At 49.2% G+C, this 14,546-nt stretch overlaps 1 protein-coding gene across 1 annotated transcript in view; it reads right to left on the reverse strand.

Moving 5' to 3' along the window:
- VAPA (VAMP associated protein A) overlaps window positions 1-14,237 on the reverse strand; it is a 90,200-nt gene extending 75,963 nt beyond the window's left edge. Inside the window, exon 1 of the mRNA XM_040353960.1 lies at window positions 14,018-14,237. Coding sequence (XP_040209894.1) covers window positions 14,018-14,099 — 82 coding nt within the window. The 5' untranslated portion in view covers window positions 14,100-14,237. The remainder of the gene's footprint in view (window positions 1-14,017) is intronic.
- Between the last annotated feature and the right edge of the window lie 309 nt (window positions 14,238-14,546).

Consider the following 14,546-nt stretch of genomic DNA (forward strand, 5'->3'; position numbering starts at 1 on the left):
AAAACACAAGGATAAGGGGTTCCCCCCCCCCACCCAAAAAAAAGTCAGCAGCTTAAACTACGATGCCCACCCCCCCCCCCCCCCCAAAAACTATTCTTCAATTGGCTTTGGGTGCAGGTGCTGGCATCTCAAGTAAGGGAAACAGGAAGTGACACCTTGTGGCCTCACAGCCCGCTTCAAAGCACATCTGTGAGTCGTGCTGCACCTTGTGAATGGTCCCGTAGTCTTCTGGAACCTGTGGCATGTCCTAGAAGACTGTGGAGGAAGGAGAGGCGGCGATCTGAGTCGGTACATGTCAGTCATGTCCCCCCAAAAAGTGACAAATGTGGCAGTGGGGGGGGGGGATGTCGTAAACAAGCGGATATCCCCTTTTGGGTGTAACTCCACTTTAATTGTCAAGCTGAAAAAAAAAAAAAAAGGAAGAAGAAGAATGTCCTTTATGATACGATTCGCTTTGTGAACTGAAATGTTCTGGATTGCAATTACACAGGATGTACTCATACTGCAAAACTGAAAGTTAAAGTCCCATTCATAACAGAAAAATAATCCATAAGCAAAATTATGCAAAGAACATTGTGAACCTAGAGGAGAGGGTAGTCACAAGACCTCGACAGGGATTGGATTTTCCCCAGACTTTTTCGGTTATAAATGCATTCGATTGATTGGGGAGTCCCTAAGCAAATGAAGGGCTAATAACATTTGTAAAGGCGGCCTTACTACTTAACCTTATAAACAGACCCTGAGGTTTACACATACACTTGCGAATCCTCTAAATATTTAGGAGCAGCTCAAACTTCCCCTTTGTATGTGCATCAGCTATCAAGTCCCTTTCTGCCTGTTTAAATGTCCTGGAAAGCAGTGCCTACTGGTCAGAATTCCAAAATAATATTTTTATTTAGTAAATGTGGGTCCTTAATAACCAATGCACTAGGCGTCATTATTCAACTCAGAGAACACCTCAATATTAATTGGGGGGAAAAAAAACAGACACACCCCATTGTGATGTTCTTTAGGAGATGAAAATGTCTGCCTTTTGACAGCGATGCTGTGAAAGACTCTACTGTGTTCCAGGTATGAAAAGAGGAAGTCTCGGCTCGATCCCAGAACACAGTGCTGTAAGTAGCCATAGCTACATACAGTTTATAATGCACATCCAGCGGCCTCACATGTTAAAGCGGTGGTTCACCCTCTTTTACAAGATACTGTCTATTTAAATGGTCTGCAAAAACAATGGCCAGACGAATTTTTTTTTTTTTTTTGGAGTCCTCCTTACCTGTTTTCAGCTTGATGTTTCGAGCTGTCAATCAAAATCCCCCACGAGGAATGGGCGTGTTAGTCCATTCTCCCCCGTCCTGTCACTCCAATTTGGGAACTCCTCCGTCGACGCGCTGTCCTGTAATCGCGCGTCATCTCGTCGGCGCTTACCTACTTAGCTTAGCCAGAAGTCGGCACAACGGGGCGTGAACTTCTTACGCCGGCCGTTGTTATGGCAACCATGCAGTGTTGACGGCGACGCTCGCCGTCAACACTGCACATGCGCGGGATCGAGCGGTGAATGCTGGGAGGCCAGCATTCGCCCTCTCCCGGAAGAAGACCCTGTCGGCTTCACTATGCCCACAGGTAAGATGGAAACGTCCATCGCCTCGGGATCAAAAATATAATTTAAAGAAATACAGCGCATAGGACGGCTTAACGAGTGGGACACCCTGTTAGTGCTTGATTAAAGGTAAGAGCTGTGGATTAGACAAAAAAAAAAAAACGATACCCCGCGGAACCACCGCTTTAATGAGGGATATAGTATGTAAAGTGTATGAAAAGCTGGAGTTGAGCTTTAACAAAGTAATATTTAAAAAAAACACCTGTTTAGTGCAATGATCAGCAAAAGTTCAAAGGTGACAAGATAAACAGATGAGGCAACCCGATTCCTGTGCCTTTCTGCTGTGCAATGACCACAAGGTTAGCTATGCAAAATTATACTTACTTGTATGCTGACCTAGTGAGTTTTGCTGTAAATATAGAACATATATGAAAACATTAAGGCCTCATGCAAACTGAGTGTTAAAAACGCAGCTTTTAGGGGAGTCTGGTGTTTTTTCCCTCTGCCTCCAAATGCCTCTCCATGTTAGTCTATTTGTAAGAGGCAGGGGCAGAAAAAAAAACACTACAGCTAGTGTGTCCAGGAGCAGCAGCAGTGTTTTAGCTAGATTATTATTATTATTATACAGGATTTATATAGCGCCAACAGTTTGCGCAGCGCTTTACATCGGGGAAGACAGTACAGTCACAATACAAATAAATACAGGAGGGATCAGAGGGCCCTGCTCATTAGAGCTTACAATCTAGAAGGGAGGGTCAAGTGGAACAAAGTGTATTAGTTGTGGGAGATGATCAGATGGACTCAAATGAAAATACAGTTGTTAGGTGTGGGAAGGGTAGGCTTCTCTGAAGAGGAGGGTTTTCAGGGATCCTCTAAAAGCTAATAGAGAAGGAGATAGGCGGATAGATTGGGGTAAGGAGTTCCATAGGCTTGGAGAGGCTCTGTAAAAGTCCTCGAGACGAGCATGGGAGCAGGTGATGAGAGAGCAAGAGACTAGGAGGTATTGAGAAGAACAAAGAGAGCGATTAGGTTGGTATTTAGAGACTAGGTCATTGATGTAGCTGGGGGCAGAGTTGTGGATGGCTTTGTAGGTAATTGTTAATAATTTGAATTTAATTAGTTGGGTGAGCAGAAGCCAGTGGAGAGATTGACAGAGAGGAGCAGCAGAGACAGAGCGGTTGGTATGGAGTCTAGATGCATTAATTAATTTCAACGGCCAGAATAAATTATTATTCTGGCCAATGAACATAAAAGGGTTGTAAAGGAATTTTTTTTTTTCCTAAATAGCTTCCTTTATCTTAGTGCAGTCCTCCTTCACTTACCTCATCCTTCCATTTTGCTTTTAAATGTCCTTCTGTCTGTAACTCCACACAGTAATGCGAGGCTTTCTCCCTGGTGTGGAGAAAGCCTCTTGAGGGGGCGAGCAGGAGTGTCAGGACACCCACTAACACACAGCTCCTTTCTCTATCTACAAAGTAGAGAGTGTCCTGACTTGCCTGCTCTTTTGCCCGATCTTTTGGTACAGTGTGTTTTTTAACCACTTCAGCCCTGTAAGATTTTACCCCCTTCCTGACCAGATTTTTTTTTTGCAATTCGCAATTAAATGCCTTATTTACATAGGCATCTGCTCGTTCTGCATCTACTCGCCGCAATCGCAGGCCGCCGATGAACATAGAGTTTGCTGGACCCACGGGCACGGTCTGATGGCGCGAGCGCTAGTCTGCAAATTTAAAAGGAAGTACAGGTACGCTCATTTGCCTGCCCCTGCCATTCTGCTAACGTAAATCGTCACGCGGCAGTCGGTAAGGGGAAAAAGTAGTGCATGCACTGCTTTTGGTGTGGTGCAGTTTGATTTTAGCCCATTCAAATGAATGGGCTGAAAGCACATTGTACTAAAATCGCATAGGAATCACCCAGGAACATAAGCAAGTAATTAATAATGTCAAGCTTAACTGCTTGCCGACCTCCCTATAGCATTTTTACTGCTACAGGGTGGCAGCTGTGAGCTGGATCACATATATATACGCGATTCCGGACTTCTGCCCGCAGGGGGTGTGCACGCTGCTTCTGCTGTGATAAGTCACAGCAGAAGCTGATCTCCGGGTGCCAGGCACTCAATGTCGATCGCAGGCAATACACAAGGAACTGAGATATGCCTATGTAAACAATGAATGGATTCTGTGTTCAGGGATTAGAATCCGTTACTTGCGCTAGTAAAAGCAGCACACAGGTAACATAGTAAACACTGGCTAGGCAAACAGTTAACCCCTTAATTGCCCCTGATGGTAACACCTTCCCAGCCAGTGTCATTAGTACAGTGACAGTGCATATTTTTAGCACTGATCACTGTATTCGTGTGACTGGTTGCAAAGTGCCTGAATGTCAGCCGCAATATTGCAGTCCCACTATAAGTCGCTGATTGCCATTACAAGTATAAAATCAAGTTAACCAAACAATATACACGTATCGTGATTTTTTTTTTTTACCAAAAATATGTAACAGAATACATATTGACATAAATTAATGAAGAAATTTGATATTTTTGATGGCTATGTTTTATAGCAGAAAGTAAAAAAGAAATGTTTTTTTCCCCAAATTGTCGTCCTTCTTTTGGTCATAGCACAAACAAATGTAAAAACACAGAGGTGGTCAAATACCACCAAAGGAAGCTCTTTTTGTAGCCAAAAAATTACACCTTATTTGGGTAAAGTGTCGCATGACCACGCAATTTTCAGTCAAAGAAACACAGTACTGTACTGCAAAAAAATTGCCTGGTCATGAAGAGCGTAAATCTTCCAGGTCAAGTGGTAAAAAAAAAACACACACCACACACACGCCAATCTCCAGTTACTTCATCTGTTGTCTTCCTTAAATTTTTAAAATCAAATTATAAATCTACTATTTATTGGCGTATAACACTCACATTTTTACCCTGAAAATAGAGGGTAAACTGTACCTGCGTGTTATACGCAGGGGGCTGCGGAAAGATTTTCCCTGAAACTTCCCTCCTAAAGTTAGGGTGCGTGTTATACGCCGATAAGTACGGTAATTAGACACCAAAAAAAATAGTAAAGCGTGTTAAAACATATTTTGATCTATGTTATTTTACTTTATAGTTTTTAAAATTAGAAAATATATATATATTTTTTTAAATATATAAATATATATATATATATATATATATATATATATATATTTTTTTTTTTTTTTAATATATAAAAATAGTATGGTGTGATGTCAAGGGGCAAATATTAATTTAACAAGTAGAAGAAAATAGCAGGTTAGAAACTATTTTTCAAATTCTTAGCAGCCTGACCCTTGCTTGTGGCCATTAGGTGCGCACACCCTGCATATTCCTCAAGTTCAACCTTCCATATCAGATGAGGGAAAAGGATTACACAATTCTCACACCTTGTCTGCACACACTACACTGTGTCTGGTATAGAGCATTAGTCTTATTCTTTTTATTATTTGATTTGTTCCATACATTTCATCAAGCATGAATTTAGAACTTTACTAATCTCTGCTGTATTTTTTGACTGGATTTTTTACATAAAATGAAAGATATTTTCAACTGAACACACAAAAAGAATGAAACCATATTAAATATTCCTCACAAACCACCAATGACGTTTGCTTCTTCACAAACCATGGATCCCAAACATCCCAGAATTAATGGAGCTTTAAAGCACTAACGTGCGCCATTTGTTTCATCCATTCCCCATTACACTGCAGAAGGAAGTCAGCAAGCTATTCCTCTTTACACACAATGGAAATATAGGAAATACCCTGCAGTCAAAGTCCAAACAGATCAATGTAATAACAATATGACCACCAGCAAAAAGAACATTCTATACGACACACAGCAAACATGTAACAAAAAATACTACTAGTGACTCTGTGTATTCTTGAAGCCCAGTGTCATCAATTACTGTATTTATCGGCGTATACCGCGCACTTTTTTGCCCTGAAAATCAGGCCAAAATCGTGGGTGCGCGATATACGCCGATACCCACGCTTAGTTTGAATGCCTGCACCGACATATACCGAGCGCAGTACACTCGGGTACATTCGGCCAGGCTCGGCTTCGCTCGTAGTCACGCTCTGTGACGTTTATGCGTGAGAAGCCGAGCGTGGCCGAATATACCCGAGTGTACTGCGCTCAGTATATGTCGGCGGAGGCTTCAAACTGAGCGTGGGAAGCGGGGATTTGACACGGAGACAGCGCGGGAGAAGCCGGGAGGACACCAGACGGACGCCGGACCGGACGAAGCCGCCGATGGACGCCGGGCAAAACACCAAAACTGTAAGTAGTAAAATGTAATAAAATGTTTTTTTTTTACAGGATTTTAGGCTCAACATTAGGGGTGCGCGCTATACGCCGGAGCGTGCGATACCCCGATAAATACGGTATAAAAAATATTGTCTTGAGTACCCAACGTCATGTTCTGACCTACTCCGTCTTACTGGTCGCTGTGATGGACCAATAGTAAAGAGCGGGAGGTGGGCCACAGCCCAAATTCGAGAACAGAAATCACCATTTGCAAAACATCATTTTAGGTGGTTTCAGGAAGTTTTGAAAAATTCCATGCAATAACTTCTAAATGCTCACCATTAGCTCCATGCACACTGAAGCTGATAAAAGCTATAAAAAAAATGCCAGTAGCTTTGCAGGGAGCCTTTCAACGTTTTTTAGCGTTTTTGCAATAGCTTTAATCAGCGCTTTTCAGTGTACCTTTTTTTTTTTTACTTTTTTTTTTCAATGGATTAAAAAACTGCCAAAAAACGTCACTTTGAATGCAAATTTCGGGCGTTCAGAAAAAAGCCAATAAACTCCAAAGCTCATTAACACTAAAAAACGCCCAGGTGTGCATGGGCACATAGGCCAACATAGAGTTCAGTTTATGGGCTTTAAAAAAAAAAAAAAAAGCCAACAAACTGCAGTTTATCAGCTTCAGTGTGCATGGAGTCTAAGAGTTTAACTGCTTGCCGACCAGCGCACGACTATATACGTTGACAGCTGACACCTGTCAATCAAATAGGAACGCCCAGTCCCGCAGCCCATACCCGGAAGCGGCGGAGAAGATTGCTCTCTAAAACGGTAAGTACGGCTTTGATTTAAAAAAAACTACCCGATTCCCCTTGACAAAATGAGCATCAATCTAATCTTAAAAATTTACTTTTCGGGTGAACCTCCACTTTACAGTACAATACAGGACCAGCAGTCTTGTATTATACACTAGTACAGCCACAGCCCACTACCATTTCAGAGCGTTGGAGAAGAAAGTTGCTAGCTACTGGGAAGCAAAGGGATAAGTTAAATATAACATCCTATTCCTCTAAACTCTGAGCTCCCATATGCAGCTGAGAACAGAGGCTGTAGATCACTTAAAAAAAAAGGCTTATCTTAATGCAGGGCTCAAAATTTCAAGTCCTGAGCTACTAGCCAGGCCTCAAGAGTTACTCGCCACCAGTTGCCCCACCTAATTCATACACTGCCCTGCGCCTAATTGCACCCGTAAACACGCCCTCGTACATTATCTCATGGAATGACAATGTTTTATGCAGAATCAAGTTACAAAATTAAATATTACCAACAACTTTAACAAAATGGGACAGGGCACTGGGGGCAGACCAGAGGGACGGGGCACTGGGGGCAGACCAGAGGGACGGGGCACTGGGGGCAGACCAGAGGGACGGGGCATTGGGGGCAGACCAGAGGGACGGGGCAGACCAGAGGGACAGGGCACTGCGGGCAGACCAGAGGGACGGGCACTGGGGGCAGACCAGAGGGACAGGGCACTAGAACTGGGTCTCTTCCCCATTCTCTTGCTGTCTCCTCTGCAACTCCCATCCATCCTCTCTCTCTCCCATTCATCTCCTCAGGAACCTGTGTGTGCGGCTCCACGCTTGCATGTCCCCACTTCCCCCTTTTATTCAGGCTGGCAGAGAGGAGAGGAGCTGCAGCACAGCGGGAGGAAGTACAATCCAGCGCCGAGATCCACACAACTGCACAGCCATTGACACCATAGCACAGCGCACACTGACAGCGCACAGCACACATTGAGACCAGTCTGTTCACAGTGCTCAGGCTAAACTTACATAGAGCACAAGGAGAAGAAAACTGCACAAACTAGAAGGCTGCCGTTCTCATGTCAGGGCAACTTTCAGTGAGCGCTGCACCGGAGTGGTAATTTTTGCAATCCTCCACCTCACTCATTACCTTCTGCTCTCCAGCTACATTGGTCGGGGCCCGGGGGAGGGGGGCAGGCTCAGAGAGGTCATACTGTTAGGTCCCATGGCTTAATGAGAATTGTAAGGAGAGCACCTGTGTACTGCTCTGCCTGTGCGCGGCTCACCAGACTACTTTTCCCGAGCATGCCCCTTTCCTCTTCGGCCGCCTATCTCATCGGGACTCTAAGTGTAGGCACAGATTGGAGGGAGATTGGTCATGCAGCCCTGTCATCACTCGCCCCCAGCTTAAATCCACTCGCCAAATGCTAGTGGGTGAGTGGAAATTTTGAGGGCTGTCTTAATGCATAGAATGCATTGAGATAAAAAAACACATTAAAACCACTTTTTTGAAAGAAATTTAAGCCAGGGGTAGGCAACTTTAAACAGGCGGCAATCTACCTGAACAACACAGGAGAAGTCAGAAGATCACCAGGCACAGTGTCGCTCAGTGCCTTCTTCTCACACGATTTAAACCTAATTGCCATACTACGGTGTCGCAATCACGTGCATTGCAGGGCAATCACAAGTTTAAATTAGGTAGTGAGGAAGCAACATATTGCCTCCTCGCCACCTGTCAAAATACACTTAGATCACTTTTCAGAGGATCAGCCGTGCCTGCTGCAATTTAGAATGAGCCCTTAGTTGCATTTGGCATTGGTACCCTTAGGGCTAGTTCACACGTAAAGTTGGGGGGTGGTAAAACAGCAGGATATTATAGACATCTATGGCTACGCTGCAGGTACACTGCACTGAACCCACAGTGTGGATAAACTGCAGTGAATCAGTGTGAAAGCAGCCTCATACAATTATGCTCGGTGCATTCCTTCACATTGACCTGAAGATCTCTTCATTCCTGCTGCTGGCACCACGCTGGAGACCGCTAGCCAGGAATAAGAGGTGCAGTTGGTATCACTTTGCATGGGACAGGATCCGGCACTACAGAGGAGGCTCTTTGATGCTCTGGAACGAGATCTACCTTCACCAGTCCATGATCTACAGGTTGCCGAGCCCCGCTTTAAAAGTAAATGTATTTTATTGGGATTTTATGTGATAGACCAACAAAAAAGTAGCATATAATTGTGAAGTGGAAGGGAAATTATAAATGGTTTTCAAATGTATTTTTCAAATGCAGCCCCCTTTACTCCGATACCCTTAACTAAAAATCTAGTGGAACCAATTCCCTTCATAAGTCACCTAATTAGTAAATAGAGTCCCACCTGTGTGTAAATTAATCTCAGTATAAATACAACTGTTCTCTGATCGCTTTGAGAAACTTAGTGAACAAAACGGCATCATGAAGGCCAAGGAACACACCAGACAGGTCAAGGATACAGTTGTGAAGAAGTTTAAAGCAGCGTTAGGATATTGTTTCTATAACTTAAGCTTTGAACATCTCACAGAGCACTGTTCAAACCATAATCCAAAAATAGAAAGAGTATGGCACAACTGAAAACCTACCAAGACATGGCCGTCCACCTAAACTGACAGGTCGGGCAAGGAAAGCATTAATCAGAGAAGCAACCAAGAGGGCCATGGTAGCTCTGGAGGAGCCGCAGAGATCCACAGCTTAGGAGATAGAATCTGTCCACAGGACAACTATTAGTTGTGCACTCCACAAATCTGGCCTTAATGGAAGAGCGGCAAGAAGAAAGCCATTGTTGAAAGAAAGCCATAAGAAGTCCCATTTGCAGTTTGCGAGAAGCCATGTGGGAAAGGTGCTCTGGACAGAGGAGACCATAATTTAACTTTTTGGCAAAAAATCCCCTGTGGTCTTCACAGTGAGCGGTTAAACGAAAAACAAAACAAAAACACATTCTATTGTGTTTTGACAATGGAACAGGAGGAGTCGGTCGGCAGACCATTTTCAGTCATGACCCAGCCGGCTTCTGTTGGAATGGCTGCAGTACAAACAGACCGGATGTCGGCTGGTTTCTATTGAAACGGTCAAAGCCACCCGGCATACGGCCCATGTACAGGGCTGAAAAGGAATAATTCTAGGGCCATCACTTACTGTAAACTCAAAATTTATAACTAACCTGTGTAGATTTAGAACAATTATCGTAGTTTCACGGGCACGTGTTATTTTGAGACTTGATGTATTTATTATCCATGTACTCAACCTTTATATTTTACCAAACAATTGCTATATTGTGTTTGTGTAAACTTAAAAATTGATTTGTGTATGTTTTACTAAAAAGAACAACCTGCTGATTGCTGGTGCAATGCTTTACAAGATCCCAAAAAAATAAACTGCCTGCAAAACTGAACTTTTTTGTTAACCCGGGCATGCTAGACGGAGGCAGCGCTTTCAATAAGTCATAATGCCAATAGGCTGATCTTGCCACACTGATTGGCTGCAGTGTTGAAGCTCTGCCTACTGGCTTCAGATTGTCAGTTGGAGACAGCACAGTGACAGTTCTAGAGGCACGAAGTAGCATGCCTAGGACAAAATCGCAATGCATATATGTGGCGGCGTGATATTAGGGCCCGCCCACCTACCCTCCCTATCACTTCATGTAAGCGCAAAGTTTAATCTCATGGACGGCATCTTGGCTGTTAGAGAAAATTACACTTCATAGATGTCAGGGATGAAAATCGGGAGCCTGCAACGTCCGGTTGCGCCGCGCGGGGGGGAACAATAGGGAGCCTGCAACGTCCGGCCGCGCGGGGGGGGTTGAACAATCGGAAGCCTGCAACGTCCGGCCGCGGGGGGGGGGGGGGGTGTAGTAGAATCGGGAGCGTTGCCAATTCTTTCCCACCCCCCACACGGTTGGACGTTGTACACTCCTGATTCTTCTCCTAAAACCATCCTCTCCCTCCGCACGCTCCCGATTAACCCCCCCGCGCGGCTGGAGCGTGACGGGTCCAGCCACGCAGGGGGGAGAGAATCGGGAGTGTGACGTGTCCAGCCGCGCGGGGGGGAGAGAATCGGGAGCGTGACGCGTCCAGCCGCGCGGGGGGGAGAGAATCGGGAGCGTGACGCGTCCAGCCGCGCGGGGGGGAGAGAATCGGGAGCGTGACGCGTCCAGCCGCGCGGGGGGGAGAGAATCGGGAGCGTGACGCGTCCAGCCGCGCGGGGGGAGAGAGGAGCGTGACGCGTCCAGCCGCGCGGGGGGAGAGAGAATCGGGAGCGTGACGCGTCCAGCCGCGCGCGGGGAGAGAGAATCGGGAGCGTGACGCGTCCGGCCGCGCGCGGGGAGAGAGAATCGGGAGCGTGACGCGTCCGGCCGCGCGCGGGGAGAGAGAATCGGGAGCGTGACGCGTCCGGCCGCGCGGGGGGAGAGAGAATCGGGAGCGTGACGCGTCCGGCCGCGCGGGGGGAGAGAGAATCGGGAGCGTGACGCGTCCAGCCGCGCGGGGGGGGAGAGCATCGGGAGAGTGACGCGGCCAGCCGCGCGGGGGGGAGAGCATCGGGAGCGTGACGCGGCCAGCCGCGGGGGGGGGGGAAGCATCGGGAGCGTGACGCGGCCAGCCGCGCGGGGGGGGGGGAAGCATCGGGAGCGTGACGCGGCCAGCCGCACGGGGGGGGAAGCATCGGGAGCGTGACGCGTCCAGCCGCGTGGGGGGGAGCATCGGGAGCGTGACGCGTCCAGCCGCGGGGGGGAGAGGAGAGCGTCGAGAGCGTGACACGTCCAGCCGCGCGGGGGGGAGGAAGAGCATCGGGAGCGTGACACGTCCAGCCGCGCGGGGGGGGGGGGGGCATCGAAACCGTGACACGTCCAACCACACGGGGGGGGAGCATCGAAACCGTGACACGTCCAACCACGCAGGGGGGAGAGCATCGAAACCGTGACACGTCCAACCACGCAGGGGGGAAGAGCATCGAAACCGTGACACGTCCAACCACGGGGGGCATCGGAACCGTGACACGTCCAGCCACGGGGGGGCATCGGAACCGTGACACGTCCAGCCTTACGGGGGGGGGGGGAGCATCGGACGCGTGACACGTCCAGCCACGCGGGGGGGGGCATCGGACGCGTGACACGTCCAGCCACGCGGGGGGGGGCATCGGACGCGTGACACGTCCAGCCACGCGGGGGGGGGCATCGGACGCGTGACACGTCCAGCCACGCGGGGGGGGGGCATCGGACGCGTGACACGTCCAGCCACGCGGGGGGGGGGGGCATCGGACGCGTGACACGTCCAGCCACGCGGGGGGGGCATCGGACGCGTGACACGTCCAGCCACGCGGGGGGGGAGCATCGGACGCGTGACACGTCCAGCCACGGGGGGGGGGCACCGGACGCGTGACACGTCCAGCCACGGGGGGGGGAGCACCGGACGCGTGACACGTCCAGCCACGCGGGGGGGGGCATCGGACGCGTGACACGTCCAGCCACGGGGGGGGGAGCATCGGACGCGTGACACGTCCAGCCACGGGGGGGGGGGAGCATCGGACGCGTGACACGTCCAGCCACGGGGGTGGGAGCACCGGAAGCGTGACACGTCCAGCCACGGGGGGGGGGGAGCACCGGACGCGTGACACGTCCAGCCACGGGGGGGGGGGAGCACCGGACGCGTGACACGTCCAGCCACGGGGGGGGGAGCATCGGACGCGTGACACGTCCAGCCACGGGGGGGGGGGGGGAGCATCGGACGCGTCCAGCCACGGGGGGGGGGGGAGCATCGGATGCGTGACACGTCCAACAACGGGGGTGGGGATGAGAGAAAACAAAGAAGAAAAAGATCGGGCGCGTGTAACATCCAACCACGGGGGGTAGAATCGGGAGCATGCAACGTCCAACCGTGCAGGGGGGGGGTGTCAGGAGCGTGCAACGTCCAACTGCGCTGTGGAGGGCGACACACAGCTAAGCTAAAATAAAATAAATAGGCTTAGTAATGGAGAAATTTGTGCCGCACATACATTGTGACACCACACTAGTTATAAACGTCTTCTCTTATTTAGATTGGGTTCACAGTTTTCCGCTGCTATTCGTATTGAATGGTGCAACGCAGCTCCAGTGCATGTGTTGCAGCTCATTACTCTACGTTGCACGATGCTGCGTTGCTAATATCTTTTTCTTTCTTTTTTTTGTAGACGTTTTGCTCCGTTGCCAGGCGTTCATCTGAATGAGCCCCACCTATCGCGACACAGGGTAAGGCGTTCATCTGAATGAGCCCCACCTATCGCGACACAGTGTAAGGCGTTCATATGAATGAGCCCCCTTATCACGACACAGGGTAAGGCGTTCATCTGAATGAGCCCCCTTATCACGACACAGGGTAAGGCGTTCATCTGAATGAGCCCCCTTATCACGACACAGGGTAAGGCGTTCATCTGAATGAGCCCTCTTATCACGACACAGGGTAAGGCGTTCATCTGAATGAGCCCCACCTATCACGACACAGGGTAAGGCGTTCATCTGAATGAGCCCCCTTATCACGACACAGGGTAAGGCGTTCATCTGAATGAGTCCCACCTATCGTGACACAGGGTTGGGCGTTCATCTGAATGAGTCCCACCTATCGCGACACAGGATAAGGCGTTCATCTGAATGAGCCCCACCTATAGCGACACAGGGTAAGGCGTTCATCTGAATGAGCCCCACCTATCGCGACACAGGGTAAAGCGTTCATCTGAATGAGCCCCCTTATCACGACACATGGTAAGGCGTTCATCTGAATGAGTCCCACCTATCGCGACACAGGGTAAGGCGTTCATCTGAATGAGCCCCCTTATCACGACACAGGGTAAGGCGTTCATCTGAATGAGTCCCACCTATCGCGACACAGGGTAAGGCGTTCATCTGAATGAGCCCCAACTATCGCGACACAGGGTAAGGCGTTCATCTGAATGAGCCCACTTATCACGACACAGGGTAAGGCGTTCATCTGAATGAGTCCCACCTATCGCGACACAGGGTAAGGCGTTCATCTGAATGAGCCCCCTTATCACGACACAAGGTAAGCATTGAAGGCACACATGAAAAGCATGAGCCCAGAAGAAGACTGTAACTGGTCACACATGTGAATGAGCCATCCAGGCCTGAGGAGTTCTGGCCTCTCTGTGGGGGTGGGATCCCTGGAGGAGGAGGCCGGGAATGGAGAGCCGCAGACAGGCAGTGACAGGGCTGAGGTGTGGGCCTCCTGCCATCCACATACACACAGCCTCTGTGACAGGACACCCCGCACTCACCCCCTCCCCCCGCTCCTTCTTCCCCCCTCACACTGCCGGACACCGTTTACCTTTGAATTTGAGCTCGTGAGGCGGGTCGAGGACCAGGATCTGCTCGTGTTTGGACATGTTGGCCCCGCCGGCTGCACACATTCACCTCACAGCTGGGACGCGGCGGCGGGGAAGGAAAGGCGACGACAGGCCTCCAGTCCGAGGCAGGCACAAAATGACACCAGGGAAGATGCTAGATCGGAGTGGTTTGAAGGAGGAGGTGACGTCACGGCCATGTGACCGTACCATGTGACCTCCTGACATGGCAGTCATGTGACCGGGCCATGTGAGCGTCGGAACGGAGCGGGAAGAGAAGTGGTGGAGATGAGGTGGCAGAGGAAGGGAGGGGAGGGATAAGGCTAAGTGAGGAGACTTCATTAGGACTAGACAGTTCACTATCTCAACCACTGACACCCCCTAACACTACAAGGCTCCATTCACACCTGAGCCATCTGCAGCCCCTCGCCTTTTTTTTAGCTTTTTTGGTTGAGCGTTTTTGAAGCAGCGCCATTCATTTGAATGGGCCTCCCTCCGCTTCAAGACCACTCA

Source organism: Rana temporaria, chromosome 5, assembly GCF_905171775.1.
Source record: "Rana temporaria chromosome 5, aRanTem1.1, whole genome shotgun sequence".
NCBI classification, from domain to species: domain Eukaryota; kingdom Metazoa; phylum Chordata; class Amphibia; order Anura; family Ranidae; genus Rana; species Rana temporaria.